Source organism: Netta rufina (assembly GCF_964035555.1).
Source record: "Netta rufina genome assembly, chromosome: 16".
Lineage (NCBI taxonomy): Eukaryota > Metazoa > Chordata > Aves > Anseriformes > Anatidae > Netta > Netta rufina.
In genome coordinates, this window is record NC_140140.1 from 11,072,211 (window position 1) to 11,098,183 (window position 25,973).

General features: G+C 54.8%; 1 protein-coding gene across 2 annotated transcripts in view; it reads right to left on the minus strand.

Annotated features, from left to right (window-relative positions):
- PMEPA1 (prostate transmembrane protein, androgen induced 1) overlaps positions 1-24,787 on the minus strand; it is a gene marked incomplete at its 5' end in the record, with an annotated part of 37,583 nt that extends 12,796 nt beyond the window's left edge. The window contains one exon of one of the 2 annotated variants that reach the window (XM_084296426.1): positions 24,685-24,787. In XM_084296426.1, coding sequence (XP_084152552.1) covers positions 24,685-24,787 — 103 coding nt within the window. The remainder of the gene's footprint in view (positions 1-24,684) is intronic. The other variant, XM_084296427.1, reaches the window with a different exon arrangement.
- Between the last annotated feature and the right edge of the window lie 1,186 nt (positions 24,788-25,973).

Consider the following 25,973-nt stretch of genomic DNA (forward strand, 5'->3'; position numbering starts at 1 on the left):
CCAACTCGCTCCCCTCCTGTCCCTGTACCCGTTTCAGAGCCCCACAGCTGCTGCTGTGCCCCCAGGCACCGGCAAAAGCAATGAGAGGCACACGGGCTGTCCTTCCACCAGCAGCTGCAAGCCGCCCGCTACCTTGCGTGCCCCAATAATCAGGGCACAGAACGAGTCCCGGCCACTTTCAGAGGACAGCAGCTGAGGACACGCTGAGCCACCTTGCCTCGTACACCCCAACACAGCCTTTTGTGAGCAGAGAGCCAGGAAGGCCGGGAGCTGGCATCGCTGAGCTGCCTTGCTGCAGGCCTGGACCAAAGGGGGCACCCCCAGAGCTCTCCTGCAGCCCCCCCAGGTCCCCGTGCACATGTAGCGGGGCTTCTGTCAGAGCCCTACAGCCCAGGGGCTTGCATCGTGCCTGCCACGCTTCTGGAAAGCCAGGGACAGATGTCACAGTGTGGTCTGGGCGTACTTCAGACCAACCTGAAGGACCCGGGGTTACCCTCAGCAAACTGAGCCCAGCTGAAGCGCGATGGCTTTGCCAGACACTCACCAAAGCCTCTGCACAAGGATGTGGGTTAAGTGACGCAGCCAAACCGTGGACCTCCTTTTTCTACTCAAAGCTAAAGAATGTGAATTCGAGAAGAGCCGTCTGAGTGCCGGCACCCCTCAGAGCTCTGCTTTTACCAGGGAACCACCTCCCAACCCTCCCGCAGGGGGCTCGGGCCCTGCTGCAGCCCATGGCCCCGCAGCAGCACCCTGTGCATACACACCCCGTGGAGCAAAGCACCCCGGCACAGCAGCAACCCAGCCTGCTGCAGCAGCTCAGCACCATCCTATCCGTAGGGGGACATGCCCCTTGTGCTAAGCAACTGCTCTAATTTAAGCAAGAACCAAAAAAAAGCTCCAGGCAACAGCTGGAATCCGCGGGCTGCCAACGCGGGCGCAGCACCGAGCGCTGCTCCTGGCTTACGGAGAGGTTTCACCCAGCAGCTGCCGAGCTCCACTTGCTGGGGACCGATGCTCTGGCTCCCTGAGCCCGTGCCCGGGGAAGACGAGACGAAAGAACAAAGAACTTCAGACGGCGGATTACGCAGCCCCTGCCATTTGTCTGCGAGGTCATCTTCGAAACAATCAGGCCAGGCAAAGTCACGGCTGCAATATTTGTGTGTCAGCATTTATCTGCTACATTTATCTCCGAAATAATGCCTCCATAAAACCGCATACAAAGGGCCCATCAGATTGTCAACAATTGTGTTTGTTTACGAGGCAGCACGGGAAGTACCGAGGGTAGATACAGAGCACGATACTGCTGTCACTGGCACAGACCGGCAGCATCCTGAAGCTGCAGCAGCAGCTCCGAGGCACAAAAGAGCAGGATCAGGCCCGTGGCAGCAAGCAGGACGGCCGGAGAGAGCCCGCTGGATTCAGCCCTGCCAAATGCACCAGGATGATGCTGGCACCAGGACTCGCAGAAGGGGCTGGCTTGAGAGAAGTCCTTGCAGGAGGATGGGCAACGGGGGCCCAAGAAGTCACGTTGGACTCTGTCCACGTTTGGACCCTAGCTGTGCGTTTAATCTAGTTGGTTTTCTTCGTTTGTCACCCTGGGTAATCACGCATCACATCCTCTGAGTCACTGGCGATGGCCTCATCCTGCACCCCCACTCTTTTTTCTGTTTGTTTTAAAGGAAATGGCCCCATTTCGTGCTTACAGCTGTGGAAGCATCGGGGGGATTGGGCCTCAGAAAATGTCTTAGTCCCTAAAACCCGGTGATAGCCCCGGTCACATCTCACTGCTGCTGTTCCTACAGGTGAGCCTCCCAGGCTGGCGGGGCTACTAGAGGGACCCAAAGGAGCAGGGGCTGCGTTCAGAGGCCAAAAGGGAACGATGGACATGGCAGCTCTCTGCTTTTACACAGGGATCGCAATCATTCGAGCTGGGGTCAGCAGCTCTCACAGCTGGGACACCTTTTGGCTCCCAACAAAGACCTGTCAGCTGGCAACGTGTTTAGAGAAAGTCTGAGAGACATTAACCAGCCCCACCAGAGCAATGGGAACTAAGGAGGTTTTCCAGGACACTTGGACTCTAAAAAATTGTGTATTCCCACCATTTTCCTCCCTTTTTGTGTGCTCCCTCCCCTTTCGCTATTTTCAGACGACATATTGCAAGCGCACTGAGCTCGATCCAAGCCTACTGCAATTCCTGCAAGGAGGACGCCGCTTTTGAAGTTTCTCCCAAGGGGAAGGCCAGTTCAAGGGAGTTAAAAGAATAAAGTCGTTTTGATTTTGCACTTGAAAGATAAGCAAATTTGCTTGCTCACTAGGAAATTCTGAGCAGCTCTCATGGCCCCTCCAAGCTGGGGCGAATCTCCCCTGTCTGCTGAGGCTCCGCACAGCACCAGACCCCGAGAGCCCTCAACACCCTTCCATCACACCCTAACACCCCACATCCACCCCAGCAGGGGGCACGGCCCCAAAAAACCTCCTCAGCACCACAAGCATCCAAGGTGGGAGACGGGGCCAAGAGCTGCAGGCCTCGCACACCCCCAGACAGCACGGCTCAGATCGACTCTGCCGAAAATCACTGCCAAGACCCAGCGCACAACATCCGGATGAAACCCTGCCAAGTGACCCGGGAAGACCAAAGAGGTCCTGTCGGGGTTGCTGCTGCAGATAGTAAAAATAAACGCATTAATAAATAAGCATTTTCGCGGACCCTGGAAACGCTCCTGATCAATATGCGGCTTGCTGCCGGAGGTTTTTTCCTTCCAAGCAGCAGAATCTCATGACAAAGGAAAGCACGTCTCATTTATGAACTTAGCTATAAATACTTTTGCTAACTGCCATTTAGGAATTTCATTTCCTGCTTGAGCAAGTCCTGTTGAAAGAGGCAATTACCAAATTTGTTTCTAGTTATAGAAATAGATGTTTGTTGCTGCCCACATCTGTTTCGACAGACAAATTGCCAGTCACGGACGCTCAGAGGAGAGCAAACACTGCATCCAGGGAGGGCTTCGCCACCTCTCCGGAAGGCTCACAGCAATTAGAGGGTCGGGTCCTGCCTGTCGGAGCCCTGTCACTGGATGTCCCCTGGGTAGGGACCACAGCCTCGCACCGCTGGGTGCTGCTGGTGATGGGGCCTTTCCTCCCCGCACCCCACTGGCCACCCTCTGGGCCATTTCCCTTCCCACTCGTACTCCCAGTACAACCACCCCTGAGCCCAGTGCATCCCATAGCCCTGTGGCAACCAGCACCAGGGCACCTGCAGCAGACACAGGTCAGGCAGCAGCACCAGGCAGTGTGCTAACGTGTTGGCTGATCCTGGCCTCCAGGCAGAGGAGGCAAAGCCCCTTCCAGCCCCACAAACCGTTCCTCATCCTCCTCCCCAGGGCACCCAGCCCACGGCCCGGCCCGGGAGCAGACGGGTGTTGAAATGCGGCCGGGACGAGCTGGCCAGAGCCACGCTGGGCTGTAATCGAAACCGGATTTCCTCAGCTCTGCCCAGGGCCTTATCAGCAGGACACCTCTCCTTTCTGTACCTCTTTTTAAGTGCCGTTATCTTCTACGTAGCTCTGCAGCTTTCGCTTGCAAAAGAAGTGACATTTCACCAGGCCGGTTATTTCCAAGAAACAAATGCAATCTGAAGTCATAGACAGTCGGGCACTGCAGATAAAAATGCAAATTGCACCCAAGTGCCCACACAGACACACTGCGTTTGGTCACTGCAGTGTTCAAGTTCAGGTCTTGAACTGGTCTGAGCGCCGCCAGATGGGAGGGAATATGTGCATGTACTCTCGTGCAGGTATGTGGAAAAAATAAATCTATTTATGTACATAAACACGTGTGCCAGGGCAAATGGAGGAGGTGAGAAAAACCACCCCAAGTCTGATTAAATTAAAAGGTAATGAACTTCCACCCTGATTGCAGCAACAGCCTAGAAAGCTTTTAAATAACTTCAGCAGCAGGTATGCTGAAGGTCCACATTTTGGGGTGGTGGATTGCATTCATGAGTCTTGAAGCAGACAAAAAAAAGGCAGCTTTTCTCCCAGGTAAACCCCAACAGTGCTGAACGGGGCCAGTTTCTAGGGCCAAGACCTGGGCTGGTGCTCCTCTTACTGGCTGGGCAGGACGAGGTGCCCCATCTCCATCCTTGTCCCCATCCTTGTCCCTGTCCCCATCCCCATCCCCGTCCCATCTGCGCCCCTTCATTGTCCCCCACCCCCGTGCCGGGACCTTTCCCATGCGGCGCAGCCACCAGAAGGCAGATTGATGACACGGGGCCACGGTGGAAAATTTACGGCCGCCCAGTGAGGTCAGCGCCAACAAAAGGGTTTTCGGGGAGGCCGGCGGGACGAGGCCACGGGGGCGAGGAGCCCCTTGGCTCGCCCGTCCCCCTGCGCCCCTCGCTCTGTGCCGAGGGGACGTCTCGTTTGGCTTTTCAGCAGCCACCGCGGGCGACCGCCACCTGCCCACGGGGACAGGGATGGGGACAGGGACGGCGGCGCAGCAGCTGCCCTCGCGCCGGGGCGGAGGAAGACTTTGGGAGGCCGGGGGAAGAAGAGCACAGAGGGGAGGATTATCCAGCAACACAGCTTGTCCCCTTTTCACCGCGTTTAACAATAAAGCAGTAGCTATAGCAACGGGGTTAATTAATGCACCCGATTTGCATAACTAAAACTCGGAACCCATTCAAACCTTGCTGATATTTTCATTCTTAAACCTGGCCGGGCTCTCATGGCGTGGGGAACACAAACAAACAGGCGGCCCCATGTGCTCGGGTACCCGCACAGACCCACGCAGGGACACCCGGGGATCCACACCGCAAGACCCGGCACGCAGCCCCACTGCCACACCACTGGGATTGGTGCAAGGGGTCTGCTCCGTGTACCTTTATGGCCCCCGAAAGCATTAGCATCCACAAATAAACACCCTGAAAAGCACGGAAAAAGGGGGGAAGCGTCCTTCAAAAAATTAACCAGAGAAGAAGTGATTTTTTCAGAGATGGAGGGAGTAAAACGCATTCCAGGACAGAGGGGGTAAGGAGATAGGCAATGTAAAGGGTTCAGACTATCGTATAACCAGAGGGGGAAATGTCTTCTCACCACAAACATGCATCTGCATGATGTCTAGACAGTCATAAAAAGGGCAATTAAAGTACTGCAGGCTGCAGTAAGCTAATGTCTCCTCTCCCAGTCTAAACAGTTGAAACATACGGCACTAACTTTGAAAAAAATATATATAGGCAGAGAGAGAAAGACAAGTTTGTAAAGAAAAATGTTTTGAAATACCGTTTTAAATAAGCCGGTAAATTAATTCAACCTTGTCAAATCTTTGCCTTATAACATATCAAATATTCCGCCTGCGTCCTGTCTAGACTGCGATAACAAAGGGCATTTAAAGCCCTGCAAGATGCGCTGACAGAGTAGCCATTTAAAGATGCAGTATTGCTTTCTCCATCTAAAACGATTTGTCAGATGGAGTTAAAACCAAAATGATAAGTAATCACTTCAGTTCGCAACCATTTAAAAAGAAAGAAAGAAAGAAAAAAAAAAAAAACACAACAAAAAACCTCCATAGCTTGTAGATCTAAATCCCACGAAAATCATCCCGATGTATCATTCCAGCAGCATTTGCTTATTTTTTTATTGTCACTCCGAGACATCGCTATCTCTGTGGCCACATGCATTTCCACAGAGAAGTGGTTAAGTTTTAAAAAGCCAGCTTCGAGCATTAATTGCTACAAAACCAGGATTTGTGGAGAGCTGCTATTCAAACTCAAAGGGTTAACACTGAAAAGGACTTTTTTTTTTTTATTATTTACTTGAAAGCAGAAGGGCAAAACTGTCTCGCACAGCGAACTGCCCAGCCTCCATCACTGCCAGTTCAGCCTGGGCAGGCGCTGTCCTCAGGACAGTGACCCAGCGAGAAAAGTCGATGCAAACTATGGGGGTGCACACAGGGTTCCCACTCTTTCCTGACAAAGGACAGCTTTCTGTAAAAAAACAAAAGCAGATACAACCCTGTCTAACCCACAAAACTCTCCTCCCTTCCTGAGCTGTATCAGCTGTCGGGGATCTCAGAGGATATATGCAAAATGCGGCTCAACAGCCCCAACCCAGGCTGCCCACAGTGGATCAGCGAGCAGCAAGCGTGCCTGTAGGGCTGCAGCCGGGTCACCTCTGCTATGGGGGCTGGTGATCCACGGCCCTACTTGGCTGTGCCACAGACTGAGACAAACCTATGGACAGGATAAAGGGTCTGGGGGGCACGGCCAGCCCCCGCTGCACCCACACCCCATGGGTGCTCCCCCAGGACAGGGGCAGCAGCACCACAAGGTCAGGTTCATTGCAGCGTCCCTCAGCTCCTCACCCTACTGCATCCCACCGCCACCTCGCTGCGTCTCCCTCTGCCTCCCCACCCTTGTTTCTTAATTATTATTTTAATAAGACTGTTTCCAACTTCACTTGCTCATTCCGCAATAGCCCAAGGGCTACAACTGTTCATTAGGCAGCATTTCTCTTTTAATTGCACTGACACAGATGTGTAGGTTATCTGGAAGAAATTACTAAAATGAGCAGGAAAGAACGGGGCTGGATGCTTTCCTCCCCTTACGGAGAGTTTAATTTAGCACCGTTTCACCCCACACAGACAGCATCCTTCATCCCATCGCAGGTGCCATGGACACCTTCCTGGGGCACGTGCCATCCAGCACCCCGCACGCCTTGCAGCCAACAGATCTGACTTCAGGAAGCCTTTTTAAAGGTTTTTAGCAGAGGCCAAGTCCTATCGGAGTCACCCAGCCGTGCCCGTGCCGTGTATTCCCCAGCAGGGTGAAGCCTGAGGCCACGGAGACGCCTTGCTCTGCGCCCTACTGCGGGATTTCTGCCAGGGCTGCCTCCAGGCACTGCAGACGTGGTGCAGGATCCCCATGGGTCTCTCCAACGGGTCACTCTCCAGTGAGTGCCTCCAACTTCATTTTTTTGTTTACTGTAATTGCTTTTGACTCCTCAGCAGGATATGGGAACACCAAGCCCAGCAGGGATGGGACAATGCCACCGGTTCTGAGCCACGCTCTGTGAGCCCCATGCCACCAGCTTCATCCCCTCCATGCTCAGGGCACCGGGATCAGGTGGGAGCCAGCCAGGCTCACCAGGATCCCACGGGCCCTCTGCATAGCAGCACATCCCCAGGCACGGACCCATAAACCCCATTGCTTCTGCTTAGCAGCACTCAGGCTGTGAACCGGCCCCAGCGCTGCAGCTGTCAGAGCAGCCACGGGGTGTGCATGAGCTGCCTCTGCAATTCCTGCTGGCAAGAGCCAGACACATCACAGCCTTGGATTCACTGAGAAATAGCTGCCGGTGTTATTCCTATTTAAAACCTCGATCTGAGTTTCATACGCTCGCTCTTCACACAATGCACACGCACATAAACACGGGGTGCAGGGAGCGCCAGATCCAGAAGCATTCACTTCACCGACAGCTCTGCCTAATAAGGATTTCGGGTTTTGGCTCTCGGTTAGTATTTAATAGATTTTAATTCAATAATAAAAAGTATGAGCCTGCCAATTTTTTTGTTATGTCTTCCTGCCAGGAAAAAAAAAAAGAGAAACTGCAAGAACCTCACTACCAACTTGGGCACGTAGCGGGTCCCTCTTTCCCCTTTCCTTCACTGCAGCACCAGGAGCATGCAGCCAGCACAGGGGGACATAGACACACGGCAAGGGCTCAGGTCCCATCTCTGAATATAGCTAAAAGTTACACAAAGAACGTTCTCCTTCAGCAAACCTCATCTTGGATTTAAAGCTGGGAAGTGCAGTGATGGGGGGAATCACAATTGCTTCATGTCAAGCCTGCATTAAGGAAAAAAAAAATCTTCCCTTGGTTGTGAGGGGACTTATTTACTTTGTGTCTACTGAAAACCTTTAAAATTGCACTATTCTATTTCAATAAAACCCCGAGACTGAAGCATCTCGTGTGCTAAAATCCAAGAGACAGAAGCCCATCAGTTCCATCCGTTATTTCTAAGTGCTCTGCTCAGGCCCGACTTGGTTTTGTGTCTTGGTCCTCAATGCTTTTTGGCAGTTTGCTCTAGACTTCCTGGCATGGGCTAAAAGGTTTTTATTTAGCTGGTGTCAGCTGAGCATCTGTGCCTGCAAGAGCTGGAGTGGGGGTGATCCCGACTGCATTTCAAAAGCACATTTCTTTCCGGGCGCTGCCTGGGTGACTTTAAACCCGTGCACGTTGGGGTCGCGGGCTGAGTCCCCACAGGGCATCCCCACCCCAGCTGAGCATCCCTGCCCTGCAGCGGGGTGCACTCCGACCCGTGCCCCTTCCCAACACACGGCTGGAGAAGCGTCCTGAGCCCGTCCTGCACAGCTGCGGTGCAGGATGGAGGAGGGAGGCCCGAGCTGCCAGCCCAAACCCCTGCCCGTGGCTTGGCAGTGGCTCTGGGACAGATCCCAGAGGGAACGGGCAGCCCATGGGATTTCACAGTGCGAACCCCAATGGGATGCCCTCTGCCTCTGGGCATCGCCTCGCCTAAAGGCAATGACCCCGCTCCTCGGTCCAGCACACACTGCTGATGGGGAGGGCAAGCAGCGCAGTGTCTTCAGGAAGCCTCCACATTCTGCTTTCCCCTTTCATTGCCGTGAAAGGGGCTGAGCCAAAACGCTCCCTATCCACCAAACTGAGGGAGCAGTCAGCATTCAGGAAGGCTGAACCCCAGACCCAGCTGTGAGACATCCTTTGTGCCACCCCGGGCAGCCCCTTGGCTTCTCCACATCGGAGGTCCCCCCGTGTAAAAATACTCAGCGAGATGTGGTGCCACACAAACACCCCAAATAAATGCTAGAGCTAATGGCAAGTTCCTGCCAGAGAACTGCACGAAGGGAAAACAAAAGACCTATTAAAAGCCCTCCCTCGTCTCTGCCAGAAAGAAAACACTATTACCGAGTGCTCAGAGCCGTGCAGTAGAAGAGACCAGACGGAGGCTCAGACGTGCCCGGAGCACAGCACGGAGGGGAACCCAACCACACGGCCTCCCCGGGGAGGCCCTGGTGCCACGAGCACCCAGAGCCCAGCGCCCACCAGGCAGCGGGGGCTGATCCTGCACAGAAAGTGCTGCAAGATGTGCCACAGCACCCTGGGCACCGCAGCACCTCCTGGCTCAGGATGCTCAGCACGGGACTGGCGAACACCAGGGACAAGTGGTAGCCACATCACCTGGTCACAGGGCACGCAGCTCCCATGCTGGGCCTTCAGGGGCAACCAGCAGCGCAGGGACCGGCCAAGCAAACCTCCCCCAGCAGCTCAGACAGGTCGTGGAGCTGTTACAAGCCCACCTGCCCCTGATGTGAGGTGAAACAGCTGGAGCTGAACCTGCTGAATTCGGAGCGAGGGGGGAGTTTGGTTGTTCCTGCAGCCAGCTGGCACCAATCCTGCACCCAACGCACCCTAACGACAGCCTGACCTTCTCCCTCTTCTCCCCACCACATCTCCAAAACTCCATCCCTCTGGCAGCAACAGATCTGGGATGCCCTGGGACACCCCAAGCCACCCCAAAGAGGCCACCAGGTCCTGGCACCCACCAGCCAGCCGCCTGCCTTCTGATGCTGTGTGTGAAGTATTTTTGGTACGGGAAGACTGACAAGTCCCACAATGAGGCTTTATCAGCGGCACGCAGCTATGGAAACAAACCAATTTAGACTAATATAACAATATAACATAACATAACGAAGTACCCAAACTGGCAACAGTGCCACAAAGGACGGTGTATCTGGGCATTGCAGCGGGGAGCGCTGCCGGGAGCACCACTCAGCCTTTGGGATCAGGTGGGGTCTGAGTGTCAGATGGGTTTCAGACCATTAAGAAGTCAACAGGGAAGGCATTCTCACCGAGGTATACTTTTTATGAAAACCCTCCACCTCACCCTCTTACTCTGAAGTGCATCTAGATCAGGTGAGCAGCTCTTCAGCGAGGGCATCTCCTCCTTTCCCTCTGCACTCCTGCCCCGAGGCCAGCACCCAGGAGAAGCAGGAGGGCAGGCACCAAGGCCCCACAGGGTTCACTGCGCCCTCCCGGCTCTCCTGGCTGTCCCTCGCAGAGGCTGAGGTTCTGCAGAATCACTGAATCATTGAGGTCGGAAAAGCCCTCCAAGATCATCTCCTCCAACCATCCCCCTACCACCAGTACCAGCACTGAACCATGTCCCCAAGCACCACAAACCGGTCCCCTCCTGGTGGTAGGGTTTCACGTCTGATTTACAGAACTTAGAGCCTGGCATCCATGCTGGAGACATCCAGCAGTCACCAGAAAGAAGGGGGAAAGCAGAACAGTTTATAAAACAGAGGAAAAAAAAAAAAAAAGGCCCAATGAAAGCTCATCCCCCTCGGGTCAGTCTGGGGAGCAGCGGTGCTCAGGATCTGCTTGGATCAGGTGTAAGAGGGGCTTAGCCCTGCATCCGCAGAGGCTCAGGCAGGGGTTCCCCATGGTGCCAGATTTGTCTGATGCTGCCAGCACCCAGTCCATGCCAGGCTGTGCTCCAGGTCCTGCGCCCCATCCCACCTCTCCGCTGGCTCTCCCTGCGGGGACACCCCCAGATCCCCCTGAGCTGCGGCTCCTGGCCCCAGCCGGGCACGCTGCAGCTGCAGACAAGGACCCAGACAACAAAGGCGAGGCAGAAAGCCATCTGATAGCGGGAGCCGAGCCGTGCAGACGGCAGCGTTTCAAAGCCCAGGGAGGTTTCCCCCCGCCTCTGCGCAGGCACCGAGGTCTGGAAACGCAGCTCCTCGCTGGGCCGCACAATGAGGCTGGCAGCAAGGTTACTGAAATGTCCCGCACCCCACTGCAGATAATATCCATCTGGTAGGAATAAAAACCCCCGAAGTGTGTGACAAAAGAGACTGGAGACTGTAGGGAATGACTCGACCCAAAAAGAAAAAAAATATAATATTTTTGCTATTTATATTCTAAGAAAATCGCACGCTTGCATTTGCATCTTTGCCTCCCTCCCCAGGGCACAAAGGCGCACACACCGTGGGACAGGGAAGGCCGCGTGAAGGGGGAAGAGCAGCGGGGCCAGAACAGCTCCCTGCTCACACACCTTCCCAAATCCCAGGGCCAGGCAACAGGTGCAAGTTGTACAGCCACCACGCAACTGCAACCACCTAGGCTCTAGGAACTGCAGGCTCTAAGAACTGCAACCAAAATAATAATTCTTTTTTGTCTCATTTTAGATTATGACTTCTGCTGATAAATGCTTGGTGAAAGCCTAGTGAATGCTCTGTAGGTATTACGAGCACGTTAAAGATCTAAGTGTGGTTATAAGCCAAGGTCATAAGCTCTATTGACTTCCCGGGCTCTATAACAATTGATTAGCTGTTTTTAAAATCATTTATTCATCACTTGTTAACACTTTATTTAGTCGTTTCTTCTCTAGCAGGCTAGGGATACCACGTCTGGGCAGTGACGCCTTACTTCTGAGATACTCTCAAAACTCAAATCTACATTGAGAGAGATATAAATGCATTGATGATGTCTTGTAATACAGCACAGGCTCTTCTGCAAACTAATTCAGCTGAAACCCCAGGCTGCTTCAGCCAGGCTCCTGAGGACTCGATTTGTCCATCCTGAACGTGGGCAGCCCCTTCCATGCCCAACGGGAGTCTTGAAAAAAGTCAGGTTCTCGATCCAATTTCACAGATACGCAGAAGTTTTTTCCTCACTGTAAAGCTGGTCAGTAGTGAACCTGAATAATGACAAACGGAACAATACTCATGCTTCAAAAGGCACCCAGCCCTCGGAGATGTCTCTAAATTGAGCGGCAGCCTGGGGACATTTGGAAGCAAGCAGAAAGCGCCTGTCCCTGCAGGAGCCACCACGCCAGGGGCTGGCTCATGTAAGGTCCCTCTGCAGCCAACTGTGGTAACCACCCCACACTCTTTTTCCACAGCAAAAAGTCAGGAAGAAAAGCCAATCCCTTACTTCCCTCCGGGCTGTCAGTTAGCAGCGCCTCAGCATTCACAGACGTGCTGTGACCACGGGCACAAGTCCCCGCGGACACCCAGCAAAAGCCGAAGGCTGGGGAGCGCCCATGGCACGCCGGCCGCCACCCCACCCCACAGGGGATTTCTGCAGGGAGCACCTGCACACACAGCCTGTTTATGAAGCCTGTAAGGACTGTCTGTCGCTGATAATGGCACTAATTAGTACCTGCCACAGTCTGATTCTGAAGTCCTACCGGCCTATCAAAGCGGCCTTTAACCCAGGAGCACGTTGGCAGTGCCGCAGTGTGGGCCTGGAGGGGTTGAGGAGGTGGCAGAAATCCGTCGGTCCTCCCTGTGAGGCCTGAAGACGGCATCTTCCACGCACCCACCCATCTTCCACCGCAAGCACAAGCTGGAGCCGAGGCGATGCTGGAGCCCAGCACACGGTGTTATCGCCCGGGGCGTTTTGGCAATGTGGGAGCAGCGAGCCTGGACTCTCCGAAGTCAGGCGGGATTTTAGGAAGCTGCTCCTTGCCTCCCTCTGGACTTGCCTGGCTCTTGTGTGCTCGCAGCTGGCTGTTCGTTTCCCCCATGCGTTTTGCCAACTTTTTAAACGCGAATCAACCTCTGAAGGTGCAAGGTTTAAAGTCAGTGCTTTGACCCTGACCCAAGTCAGCGCCGGCTCCCCTCCCTTCCTTTCCTTTCCTCCACTCACACATAACCTTCCTTTTCCTTTGCAGACACAGTCAGCAGCCGAGGAGCAGGGCAGAGCCGCAGGCAGTGCCCGCAGCCCTTGGGCTGGCTGGAGCAGCACCTGCTGGCGTCTTTGTCTGCCCCCAATTGTGCAACTGACCTGGCTGCCAGCACTGCAAAGTGTGCTTGGTCAAACAGGCGACGACACGAAGCAGGGAACGGAGCAAGCCACATTTGTCCCGTTACACCTCTGTGCAACATGTGCCGGAAAATGATTTTTGGTTGCGTTTGCAAAAAGATTCCCAAAAGTGGGTAAAAGCACTGCGGGCAGTGACGTGGTGAAGCTTGGCTGCAGGAGCCAGCCCCGTGCCAGCAGTGGGGCCATCGGGGTGCCACCAACGCAGGTGTCACCGAGCTGGCTGCAAGCAGAAGTGGCCGTGCTGCCATGCAGCAGGGTCTGTGCAGGGCTGGGGACGCGGTGTTCCCTGCGGAGCACAGCAGCCAGGCGGGAAGGGGACGGCAAAGCCCTGAAGCAGCGAGGGCAAAGACCCCAGAGGAGCACTCGGGCCACCCTCAGGCTTTGTTTCTCATCGCCACTCACAACTTCACTGCACCAACCGTGCGAGGCTTTGCTGGCCACCGCCTCGGCAACGCCGGACAGGCAGCAGCAGCTCGTAACCGCAGCAGCGCCCAGCCAAGATGCGCTCCCCCGTCGGCAGATGGGATTTATTGTGGATGATTCGGCCTGGAATAAAAACATCAGCCCCACCTCTCGCAGCATATTTACTGAAAGCCACTAAATGTTAAACAGAGGCAAAAAGTGTAGACCAGCAACATCTGGAATGTATCCCTTCCTGCCGCTGCAAAAAAAATAAATAAATCATGCCCTATTCTTTTTGAGAAAGAAAAGTGATTATATAGAATTACAATGCTGGAAGGAGATAGAGAAGAGCAGAGATTTTCTTTGAAATGCTGTTTGGGCAGTTAAAAAGGGATAGTTCCAAAGAAGAAACAAATCACATCTCAGCTTCTTCCACCCTGTCTCAGCGCCAGGCTTTCCTCCCATGTGCTGGCTAAGACGCTCTCAGGAAAGCAAATGAGTTTTCCTCCTTGCAAGACCTTTAGGAAGCTCAAAAGAAAACCAACTCTAAGTCCTAACCGGCTGAAGATACCTCCAAGAAATGATCATTCCTCCAATTCCTGCCAGGAAGATTCGGAAGAGCGTTGCTGCCTCTGGAGAGAAGGTACCTGGGGACCAGCTGGCCAGGAGAGGAAGGGCCAGTTGTTACCCGAGAGAGCTATGCTCCGTATCTCCCAGCAGAAGAATGAAAAGGCTTCAAATATAGAAAGAGGAAAGGCTATCTGGAGTGCTGTGAGGATGCAGGGTCAAAACACGATACCACTTCCTCAGGCTCCCAGTCCCAGCACGGCCAGGTGACAGCTCTGGGGCAAACAAAGCCACCGCTCTCCTCCAAGCCCACAGAAGTGCCTACAGCCACGAAATTATCCAGCTTTAACTAACTGCATTGATTGGGCTGGAAAACAACACTGCGGTTCTTGGCATGCTCGCCGTCAGGAGGGTACAGCTGCAGAACAACCCGTTTCTCACCTGTCTGCCCTTACAGCCCCAAAAATGACACCCCGTGTCCCTGCCAGCCCTGGTGCTGCGGGACAAGCCCGAGGGACAAACACGGGTGAGGAGGAACCGATGCTCCAGCCACCTCTCAAACCAAGCAGCGCCTCAGCAAATGACAGATAAATCTGATTTTGCAAACCACGGCAAGGCTGTTCCTAGAGCCAGTCCCATGGCGTGGCTCCTCAGCCCCCTGTGGCCCCGTCCCCTCGTCAGGCTGGATGCAGGATTTCACGGGGACGTTGAAGTCAGACGCTGTAAAATCACTGCGCAAAAAAACAATGACACCTATTTTTGTACCAGCCAATTTAAGCTTGCATTTAGGTCCCCTCGTATACCCCTGCATTACATAAAGCGTTCCTTCCACTTGAAACGTGGATTTTTTAAAGGTCGCTTTGCTTAATTTAATAGAGCCTTAACGTGGGTCTGCGAATCCCGGGAAGCGTAACCAAGGCAGACACATGGCTGCGAGATGCAGCGTGATCCCGCCGAGAGCAGGCAGCAGAATGGGAGGGGATGAAAAGCACCTCCCGAGCCACCAACCTGCTGAGCCTGGAGTGCACTCATGGGCTGAAGAGCAGCGAAACCCTGCGGTCAGGTCAAAAGGGAAAATCCTGATCACCCACACGGGGCTGGGAGTGCGGTGTGAGCCTTCCCCTGCTGCCCAGCCACACCAGCTGGGCTGAGCCCTTTCAGAACTAAAAAAACCCCACTGCACTAATATAAAGCACGGAGCAAAATTTTTAAATTGAGGCTGTCACTACGTTTATCATTCCTCACTGTTCAGGCCTGGATGGCAGTCAATGGACACTGGAAAGTATTTTCCAAGAAAACACATGAGGATGCTGAGGATTAAAAGCCACCAGCACACCCAGGAGGTGCAGAACTCGGGGCTGCACACAGCGCACGGCCCCGTGCCAGACCCGGCCTCGCGCCTCTGGGCTGCCTGAGCTGCAGGAGGTGAAGAAGGAGTGATTGATGCACGTTGCCATGAGTAAGCCATGCTAGAGAAACACAAAACTCTCGTGACATCACAAGCCAACGACTGGTATCATTAAGGTGTTACACGTGTGTGTGCGAGCATGCTGGAGTGGAAGATGCTCAATGGAAAATGCATCCACAAATGGAAAAATGCATCTGCAAATGCAAGCAAATTCCCGTTACAGTAATATAGCCGTAACAACAGAAGTGAGATTCCTGTTTATTATAGAGAAAATTATCACAATTTAATATCATTTTACTCCACATTGTGTGAAGCAAGTGTCCATAAATCACGTTGCCCCTTAAGGGTCCTAACGGTAGCACCTAACCCCAAAATACCTTCAGAGCTCAGTACCAAAGAGCCTGGCCTGCACACATGGGACCAATGATTGAAGCGAGCAGAGCACAATACCAGCAGTGGTGGAAAGGGCAGAAAATCACGGGCAGAGCTGGAGCTGCTCCTCTAGGAAAGCAGTGAGACATCCCTCAGCAGGGACACTGGGCTCCAATGGCCTGGGCTAGCTGGGGACACTGACGGCACCAAGAACAAGACCAACCCCAGGCCACTGAGGTCTGATTCCCCCCCAGGGCCCTAGCAGCGAGCTGTTGTCCTTGAAATGGCAGCTCCACAACCGGCAGCACCGCAGGCAGGGCAGCACAGGTGAGGTGTGCGAGGCTGGGGGCACAGCGTCACTTCTGGGGCATTTGGTGTTGTTACTAGCATGAAGCGCAACAATCAGAGTGTGAAACAGGAACACTACGGGGGAAATCTCCCACCCTCCCTGCACACAGCCCCACGGGCACACCGATTTCCCAGGAATCATCCAGGGCAGTGCTGCAGGTGGATGGACGGCAGTGGTGAGCGGCTTCAGAGGGACGTGGTGGGGAGCGGGGCTTGGGAACGCTGTCTCGGTGCTCAGCCCTTAGATGTCTTCAGGAGCTCATCCAAATGGCACGGCTCCCTTCCCACTTGCCCTGCAGGTAAAGCTAGCATGCAGCTTACACAATCTGTTGACTTAAATAAAGCAAGGGCAGAAGAAAGGGGTTCAGCCATCACAAGAGGCACATCAGTACTGTGGGCAGCAGTCGGGGTCACTTCCCTCTCCGAAGCACACCACGCACATCCGTGTCCTGGTCCCCTCCATGAGCACATGCTGTGAGTGCAGCAGGATGGTCAAAGCCTTCCTGGCTTCAGCCAAAGGACAACAAAGTCACGTTGCCAAATTCTTCCACCTTTTTGGCCAGCACCGATGCTTAAATTCAGTGTACAGAAACCTAAGTCCAGGAGCTCTGTGCTTGGAGTCCTCCAGACACCAGCAGCACCTGAGTGGTGCCTGCAAAAGCATGGCAGGGCCTGGGGGCTCGGGGGAACATCCACGGCCAGATCTCGCAGTGCTCACTGCAATCCACTCGCCTCCGCAGCCACGAGAGGTTTCTGAAGCACCACGGGCTCTGCAAGCACAGGGTCTGGTTGGGTACGCTCATCTCAGGTGCAAAGCCCCCACGTGCCGTGCAGGTCTCAGCCAACTCAGGCACCCAAGTGCACAGCACAAGCAAACGCTGCCTAACCCAAACCGAAACACCGAAACCTGAACAAAGCAATTCTGAAGCGGATGCAGCCAGAACTGCTTTTGTTATCAGTCACAGAGGGGAAAATTCATTCTCACAATGAGTAAAATGGCACAGAGGTAGAAGAAAGCCACCTCATAAGATGCAGGTCTCCTTCCCTCTGAGATTCAGAAGCACTGAGGATGCATTTGGGAGGAGAGACAGCCCAGCTGGCCACCACCATCCCTACCGAGACATCGTGCAGCCATTCTGCATGATGTGCAAATGAGAAATGCTATCAATCATCATGAGCCACACGTTAATTATGGATTAAGCCAAATTCTGCATGTAAAGGATATAATGGCTGAGGTCTGCAACAGCAAAGGCCAGGACTTTGCTACTACAAACACCACAGTGCACGTTATCGTCTGCATCTCAAGGAAGGCAGAGGAGACTACCAAAGCCGTTCAGATGGTGAGTTCCTTAGGAAACATGCTAGACACTCAATCCCTTTCTTGTACCAGACCTACGCTAGCATTTAAACAGAACCTCCTGTAGTGATCTTTAGCAAGGAACAGATGTGTTTTTTGAGTAATGGTTAGTGTTACTTAACTGGTTATATTCACTAATGTAATTGACACCTATTCCATCATCCTTAATACACCCACTTCTTTCTCCGATACCATAAATAGATTAGAAAAGTTTCTGCAGATGGCCATGACCCCATTTGTTTGTGCACTTAGCCATGTATGAATCACTCTTGGCTTGTAGCAGCACTCTGGAATTACTGAAAGATAACTAGTCGGCACAGACACCAATAAATGAATCATGCTTTCCACAAGACCAAACCTTTGGGCTTTTACAGACTCCAATTACAAAGTAAGAAGAAAAGAACAAAGAAATTACTCAGTCTATTTGCACAAAGTCATGCAGAGTTGATTCATAGTTTTACAGAATTATTACTGACAATCATTTGTAGGGGGTTAGAGTAACAAACCAGCTACTTAACATATTGGGCAGGATGAAGAGAGCAGAAAAAAATCCCCAAACCACGTCCTGCATGTGATTCTTTAAAAGTTGCATCGATTTCTCTGCAAGCGCCTCTTTTCACTGTCAGTATGTTCCAGGCCAGGGGGTTAACCGGCTCTCCTTCTCCAAGGCTGAATTGTGCTTTGCTGGGCTGCCTGGGCCAGGCTCACAGACGTGGGAAATGGGCAATGCTGCTGCACCTGCTGCAGCGCGCGCCTCGTGCCAGCAAAACGCCGCGCGCATGGCTCCTCATCACAGCCTGCAAGAGCAGGGCCTGGTGAACGGATCTCAGAACTGACACGTGCAAAAGCACTCGCATTTCTGGGTGTATGATCCCGAATATACGCTGCAAGGGAAAGATCAGGCAGTCAGAGGCGTTTTATTAAGGATATGTGCGAGACTGAACGCGCCGAGCACGAATGTGTGAGCCACTTGAAAGGGCCGTGGACATCCACCAACACTGACAACTTGTGAGGCAAGTTTCAGGAGATGTGCAAGATATCTTTATGTAATGCCACAGCCGGTGACAACACTGCCACATACCACAAATAGACTAACCATGCCCTGCTCTGCACGGAGCGTAAACCTAGTCTTGCATCAGCTGGGAATCAGAAGTCTGATTACTTGGGAAAATTGGGGGTCCTGTATCAGCTATAACCTGAGCAATGTTATCTTCCTTTACACGCTCAAAAGGAAGTGTTAAGGTAAAAAATGGAAAGGTGATGGGAGACTCGGTGCCGTCCTGACCCCCACAACATGCACCAGTGCATCTGTGCTACAGCTGCATCGGCAAGGCCCATGGCCACGCCGCCTGGCAGCCGCCCCACCAGCATCACACAGCAGCAAGGGATGCAGTAACAGGGATGGCACCCAACAGAACAAAGTCACCGCATTTTGGAAAAGGACGCAAGCTAAACACGATGCTGTTTGGTAAGACCTTGCAGTGCTGCTACCCTTTGCACTTACCTAAGACCCAACTTCACAGGCTCATCGAGCTTGCAGATGAAGCAGGCAGCCTTCCTACACACCGGCTGAGCTTGGTGCAGGGCAGAGCTCCCAGCCACAAACACCCTGGAGTCAGTGCTCAGGACAGGCCAAAAGCATGACAAAAAGAGCGACTACACAGCTCTGCATCAATTTGGGAAAACTTGCCTGCTTGTCCTTCGTCCTTAAGGCCGCTCACTGCCCAAGAGAGGTAAACCCAACCCAAACTGGCTACAAGAAGGAAAGATGCTACGTGAGATTTAAACACAAACCTTAATAAACGTTCTCAATTCTTACCCCTCTCCTACTCCATCCCTACTACATAAAGTAAGGCAACGAGCTCTCTTGTATAAGAATATGTAGGCGATGACAACCTCCTCCCTCCACACAGAGTTTATCTGAGGATGTGCAGCAGATAGAAGGGGAAGAAAAAGGTTCCCACCAGCACCACTATGGCAGCAGCAGGCTCTTTTCAGAAGGCTTCTGATTCAGGGTCTTCGGGTGCAACAGCAGACCAAAAGGATGCATGTGCTGAACGGGAACCTCTCCTTCCAGGTGGAAAAAAAAGCTAAGTCAGGAACCTGCAACATTAGGTGGGAGCTCAGCTAAATGCTGTACAACGTGCTGCAGCAGAAATGCTAATGCAAGCTTAGGTTTCACACTGGAGATATTTCAAAAGATTTGCAAAGCTTTGATAATATTTAACATCTCTGCTAATTTCTTTTTTTGGTGTAATCATAAATTTACCATAGTAGCCAAAAGATCTGGGATGAACTACAAGTTCCAGCTGGCTGCAAAGCAGACAGGAATAATGTGCGCTGTTACTATTTTCTCTCACAACATACCTCTGCAGAACTGACTTAAAATGAGAAAAGAAATTGTGAAACTGTCATTACAAAGAAGCATTTAAAATGCAGATCAAAGTGCTGCCTTGGAAGCTGTATTCCTTGCCAAAGCATCAAAGCTCTCCTTACTCTCAATAGCTCCCCAAATCCTCTGATTTGGACGATAAACTTCTACAACTGAAATCCATCTGCTTCAAAAAAATAAAAAACAAAACCCAAAAACTCCATTCTCTGGTTACCAATGACTTCTTTAACGAGTTCTTTTTAAGCTATTTCCTTGTAGTGCTAAATCACTTAACTTCACAAGGGGTGTGTGCCTGCGTACACACACAGACCCTGCCCCAACACTTCTCCAGGTACTGACAACTCGGCGCTCAGAGGCACGCAGCTCTCGTGCACAATGCCCGTGCTGTGGACCTGCACCCCGAGGAGTGCCAAGCCCGCAGCGATGCAGCAGGGATGCAGCAGCCCGTGGGACTGGCTCCAAAGGGCAGAGAGGCAGGATAGGATCACATCCTGGCCCCATGGAGGCGAATCCTGCCCCCAAATCCTGGTGCAGCGCAAGCAGTGCCTCCGCAGGGCCGATCCCCGCCGTGTCTCCTCACCTAGGACCTGCCAAGCCACCTGCCTTCCGCCACCTGAAAGAATTATAAAATAATCAGGCGGCAATTTCGCCCCGCAGACGGGATGAGCACCGCGAAAAACATCCCCAGCACCACTAATGAGTCCTTTGCTTTATGGACGTCTGGGAGTGTGCTCACGGTGTGAACAAAGTTTCTAGCTAATTGCGGCAAAGTGGCCCTTGCACGGCTCTCCCCGCGAGCTGCCCAGCCAGGTTTTATTACCTCGCATGTAATCAGCCACCAGGAGATGCACGCTATCAGGGAACCCGAAGGATCTGATTAGATAAACTGCACACCACGCACGGATCTCCCTGCAGGAAGCAAGGCGGCAGTCGGGTTTGAAAATGAAAAGCCATTGCAAATAAATGACCTTTCTTGGCTAATTAGAGTTACCAAATTCTGACGGTTGCTGTTACCTGAAACAAGACCAACAGACATGACTGCACGGCGAGTTACTCAGGAAAGGAGCTGGACTCTAATTACCGCCTATTAGTGACACCGTGTATTTTGGTACTTCCCCTGGAAAGGTCTCCTCACGTCTATCCATTTATAATTTAGGTTTACAAATTCATTCTAAAGCTGGATTTATCTAACCGCCAACTCTCAGCCCCGGAAAGCTAAAAATATTAGCACATTTGGTGAGGAACAGCGAACAGAAATAAATAAGCAGAGGGAAGGTGTGCTTGTAGGTATTCCTCTCTCCATCTGCAAAGCAAGCAGCACTTGTGAGGCTCATTCAGCACCCTGAAAATTTCTTTGGGGGGGGTCAGACCCCACCTTGGGAGCTCTAGGCTTGAAGGAAAGCAGGAGGGGTGCAGCATGTTACACACTCCTCAATGCCAGCGCTCTCGCAGGCAGGATCTGAAAGCACAACACTGGGTGAAAGGAAGGCAAGCCAGGGGCTCATTCAGGGGGCGGAGGAGATGCACCTCCTTCAGACACAGCCTAACAGGACTTACTGTGTCAGACACCCTCCCGAATACACCCTGATGCCGAGGGAAGAGGAGGCATTAGCCAGCTCGTGTTTCCGTGCTGCATTATGCATGATTCCAGGCGCCTCTGAGCGCGGGTGTCGCGGGGCTGCGACCCGCCTCGCCAGTGCTGCGCCGTGCAACGCGATCCAGGTGTTCACCCAGGGGAGAAGAAAAAAAAAAAAAAAAAGGAAAAAAAAAAAAAAGCAGACTATTTTTCCTCCCATTTCCTCCTCTGCGTCTTTTAATTCTGCCATTCAACCCTGGTTATAAAACGCTCCGATTACATCGCTGCTCGAGGGCACAAAACCAACCCTGCCTTTACGACCCCGGCGCTGCCCCAGCCGGGGGTGACGGTGGGAGCGCGCCCCGGGCACGGTGCTGCGGGGGTGCACCCAGTGATGCTGCCCTGGGCGAGAGGCAGTGCTCGGCGTGGATGGGGAGGCAGCCAGGGACACACGGGATTCTCCTGGGTTTGGCTGAAGTCAAACCGAGAGCCACAACCCGAGCATGCTTTGTGAAAACGCTCTGCAGCCGGCTAAGGGGCCGGTGGCAGCCCCGGCTTCCCTGCGGGTGCTTCTCCTGGGGGAAAGCTCGAAGGGGGGAGGAAAAAAGAAGTGAATGTGTATTATGCAGTCCTGAAAGAGCCTGGAACTGCCACTGATGTGGTGTCAGGGGAGAAAAGAGCTGCCAAAAAAGCAGCCCGAAGTGGAAAGGAGCACGATCCCTGCTCGAGCCGCCAGCAAATTTGGTTTGTTATTAAACCGAAGAATGTGAAAACCTCAAAGCCTCGGACAGAAACCTCCCTGTCCGCTCGCTCGGCCCCCCAACACCTCGCCCCCCGCCAGCTCCTTGGCTAGGGCCAGCACAGAAGCCAGACCTCTGCAGGACCTCTGAGGAACCTCTCAGCTCCCTGCACCGTCCCAGCCCTGCCCTGGCACCTCAGCCCCTCTGAAACCCCCCTGGGGCACGAAGCAGCCCTGGCACGGGTCAGGTCCCCGCCGCTGGGGCTGGATGGAGAGGGACAGCAGCCGCGGGATGCTGGAAAACCCAGCCGGCTGTGCTGCCCGCTGCGGGTGAGCAGGGAGCTGGCGGGGAGGCAGGCACGCCGCCGCACCAAATAATTAGTTATTTACGGACTCTTCCGACGCGCAGCTCACCCCTGACCTCCGTCACCCCGCCGAGGCGATTAGCGACCACTGCCGCAGACGTCTGGCTGCCCAGCACCGTCGGCACCACGGCGTGGCCAGGGCAGGCCCCGGCTCCCTTCCCAAACACCCCCCCCGGCTTAATCCTAATCCTAATCCGGGAGCCGCGCAGGGTCCAGCTGCTGCCGCCGCGCCGCAGCCCGCCGCGCGGAGCAAAGCCTGCGAAGAAATAGTTTTGGGGATCAGTTGCACGGTTAACCTAATTAGAGGGTTAAATTAGGAGAGTTTACAGCTCTGCCACTTTCCCGAAACGTGCCGGCGTGGTAACTTTGGGCTGGGAAATGACAGAGCATCTGGTGGTAGCTGCCCAGAGGTTCCCTCGAAGTCCTATTGAAAAGGTAAATACAAATCAAGGCATCTGAGGGGAGCAACGCTGTAAAACGAATTTCTCCCAGGGAGGTTCAGCTCTGCCCTCCCCACCGAAGCCAGACGGAGGGGGCGATGGGGTCACGGCCCCCACAACGCCCCCACAGCCCCATCAAGGCACCGGCAGCGACAAAACCTATCTGAAATGAAGGGAGAAAGAGCAGCGGCGATGGAGCTGGGTGCCGGGCTCCGGGAGGTGACAGGGACAGGCCGGCTGACAGCAGCCTGCTCCAGGGGCTTGGGGCCCGTCCGGCTCCAAAAAGAGGCACCCTGTGGGGTCCTGGGGTGCCCCCCACATCCCCGGGGTGGCACACACACAGCACCCAGCCCGGGCACCTGCCTCCCACCGGGCCGGTCCCATGCTGAGAAAAAGAAGACCAACACCAAAACGCTCTCGCTGCAAGGTCCGAGCACAAAATGGAAAAGCCGGAGAGCTTCCAACAAACCCTCACGCCAGCGGGCTGGGAGCGAAGGTTTTCCTCCAAAAGGCGCTGCCCGTTCCAATCCCCAACTTTCACCGTACCCACGAACCTCGCTCAGACCCGGGGCCAAGGCTGTGCTCCTGTAACTGCGTGGGACACAGCTCGTGCTGGCTGAGGCTGACAGAGGCAAGAACTGTATCTGACAGAGAAAAGCACTGTATCTTCATTATTTACACGCTGCCATTGGTATGCACGCCTAGCCCGGCCTGCTCGAGTCAGGGAAGAATAATGGTCTATTCAGTCCCGGCAGTGTTAATAAAATCAGGCAAATCCAGCTTAGTTTTGTCTGAACACGAATGAGATTAAATCAAGATTAAATGTGCAGCCGGTACAAAGGGGATGGTTGGTGCGAGGATTGGGCAGGAACACGTTTCCGTAGCGGTGTGCGAGCACCCGCGGAGCTTCCCCGGGCCGCGGCCACCTGAAGGGAGCAGGGCTGCAAGGGGATGAGGTGCGGGCAGGGAGCACCGGCCGAAAGGCACCCCAAATAGCCAGGGACGGATGCCGGCCCTAACACAGCGCTCTGCAACCCTGCCGGAGGTAACGGGGCAAAGTCTGTGCTGCCAGGGGCTGGCACGGCTCGGCTCAGCCGACTTTCCCCTATACCCACCGGGAGCCAGCCTGCCCCAGCCTCATGCTGGGGGTGTAGGAAGCGAGCCCCTACCCCGGGCTCTCGTTTGGGGTCAGTTTGCATCGGGTTTAGGGCCCTGGGCACGCAGCGAGGTGCTTGGAGGGGTACAGCCTGATGTCCCACACCCAGCCCGGGACGCCCCCAAAGCCTTCCCCTGCTGGAGGCAGCCCAGAAGGCGGCTGAGCCCCGCTGCCCAGCCCCGCACGGCTCCCCCCCAGCTCCGGCTCCTTCCTGGCCACTGGGGCGAGGGCGAGCGGCAGCCGGGCGGCGGTGGCCACGGAGGGCAGGCGCTGTCCTCGCTGCTCCCCGGAGCTCCTAAAGCCGGGTGGGCACAACCGGGCACGGCTCCCCGGGAGGGGGCTCGGGGCCCCCCGGCACAGACGGGAGCGGCTCGGGGGGCGGCCAGGAGGGAACGCGAGGGGTGGGAGGCGGCGGGGCCGGGGTGGCCCCGGGGCCACGCGTGTCGCCTCCCCCGGTCACCTCCCACGAGTGTCCCCCCCCGCCACGAGCGGCACCAGCCCCGCGTGGCACCCCCCCCACGCGTGCACCCACAGCCCTGCACCCCCCATGCGTGAACACCCCACGCGTGCAGCCCCCCCCCCCACGCGTGCACACTCAATGCACGCTGCCCCCCTCGCACCCTCACCCCTCGCACACTCGCCCCTTGCACCCTCGCCCCCCCTGCGGCCCCCCCCGGCCGGCCGGGCACTTACTGATCTCCATGCTCTGGAACAAAGACCTTTTGCAGTTGCATGTGCAGGACACATTGGGCTGAAGAGCTACGGCCGTGCTGTTCAGACCCATTAAGTTATACATTTAAAAAAAAAAGAAAAAAAAAAAAGAGAGAGAGAGAGAGAGAAGAGAGAAGGAAAAAGGGGGGGGGGGGGGGGGGGGGGGGAGAGAAATAAAAAATTAAAAAAAAAAAAAAAAAAAAAAAGAAGGCGACGGCGACACAAAGAACTTCCCGGCCGCCGAGCGCTCTCCGGGCAGCACCACATAAAGCCGGGGCTCCTCCTCGGCGCGGGGGGGGGGGGGTGTGTGTGGGGGGGGGAGCCGGGGGGAGGGCAATGCAGCTGCGAGCAAAAATTGGAAATAAAAAACCCGGCGCGGCGCAGCGCCCCCCCCCCCCGCAGCGGCACGGCCCGGCACGGCACGGCCCCGCCGAGCCCCCTCCGCTCCGCTGCCGCTGGGCCGCTGGGGGCGGCTGCCCGGCGAGCGCTCGTTTTCCTTCTGCGCTTAATTAATTATTTTTTTTTTAATTTTTTTTTTTTTTTCTCCCCGGGGGGGGGTGCGATGCGATCGCTGCCCGCCCCTCTCCTCCCTCCCTCCCTCCCTCCCTCTTCCCCCCCCCCCTCGCGGCTCATTCACGGCCCCGCGGCCGCCGCCAGCCGCGGGCGGGCCCCGTGACGTCAGCGCCAGACGGGGGCTGCCCCTCGCGCCGCCCCCCCCCTCCCCGCCCCCCCCCTCTCCCCGTAACCCCCCCCCAGGGCCCCGCTCGCCCCGAGCCCCCCCCCCCCCGAGCCGCAGCCTCCCCGGGGGACCCCCCCCTGGGAGGGTCCCGACGAGGCGACCGGGGGATTTGGGGGAAAAAATGCGGGTTTTAGGGGCGGGGGGGGGGGCTCGCCGCGATGTTTGCTCCCGCGGACCCCAAAACGCGCGGATTTTGGGTGGTTTTCGGTCAGCCCGGGAATGGAGCCCGGCTGCTTCCAGCGAGGTAAAAGGGAAAAACTTCATCCCTCCCCCGAGGGCTCGGTGTGCCGAGGTGTAGTCAAACCTTCTTTTTTTCTTTTTTTTTCCTTTTTTTTTTTTTTTTTAGGGGAAATGAACCTGAGGAAACGGGGGGGTTATAACGCAAACGCTGGAAGCAGCCTCGCAGTGCTGGGGTGAAGGAGCTGCTGCTGGGTGAACACAGCTCCCGGGAGGTGCAGACAGCCCCGGCACCTTCCTGGGCTGCCCTCTCCCCGTGAGCCCCCCCAGCCGGGATTTAGGGTCGGGGACGGAG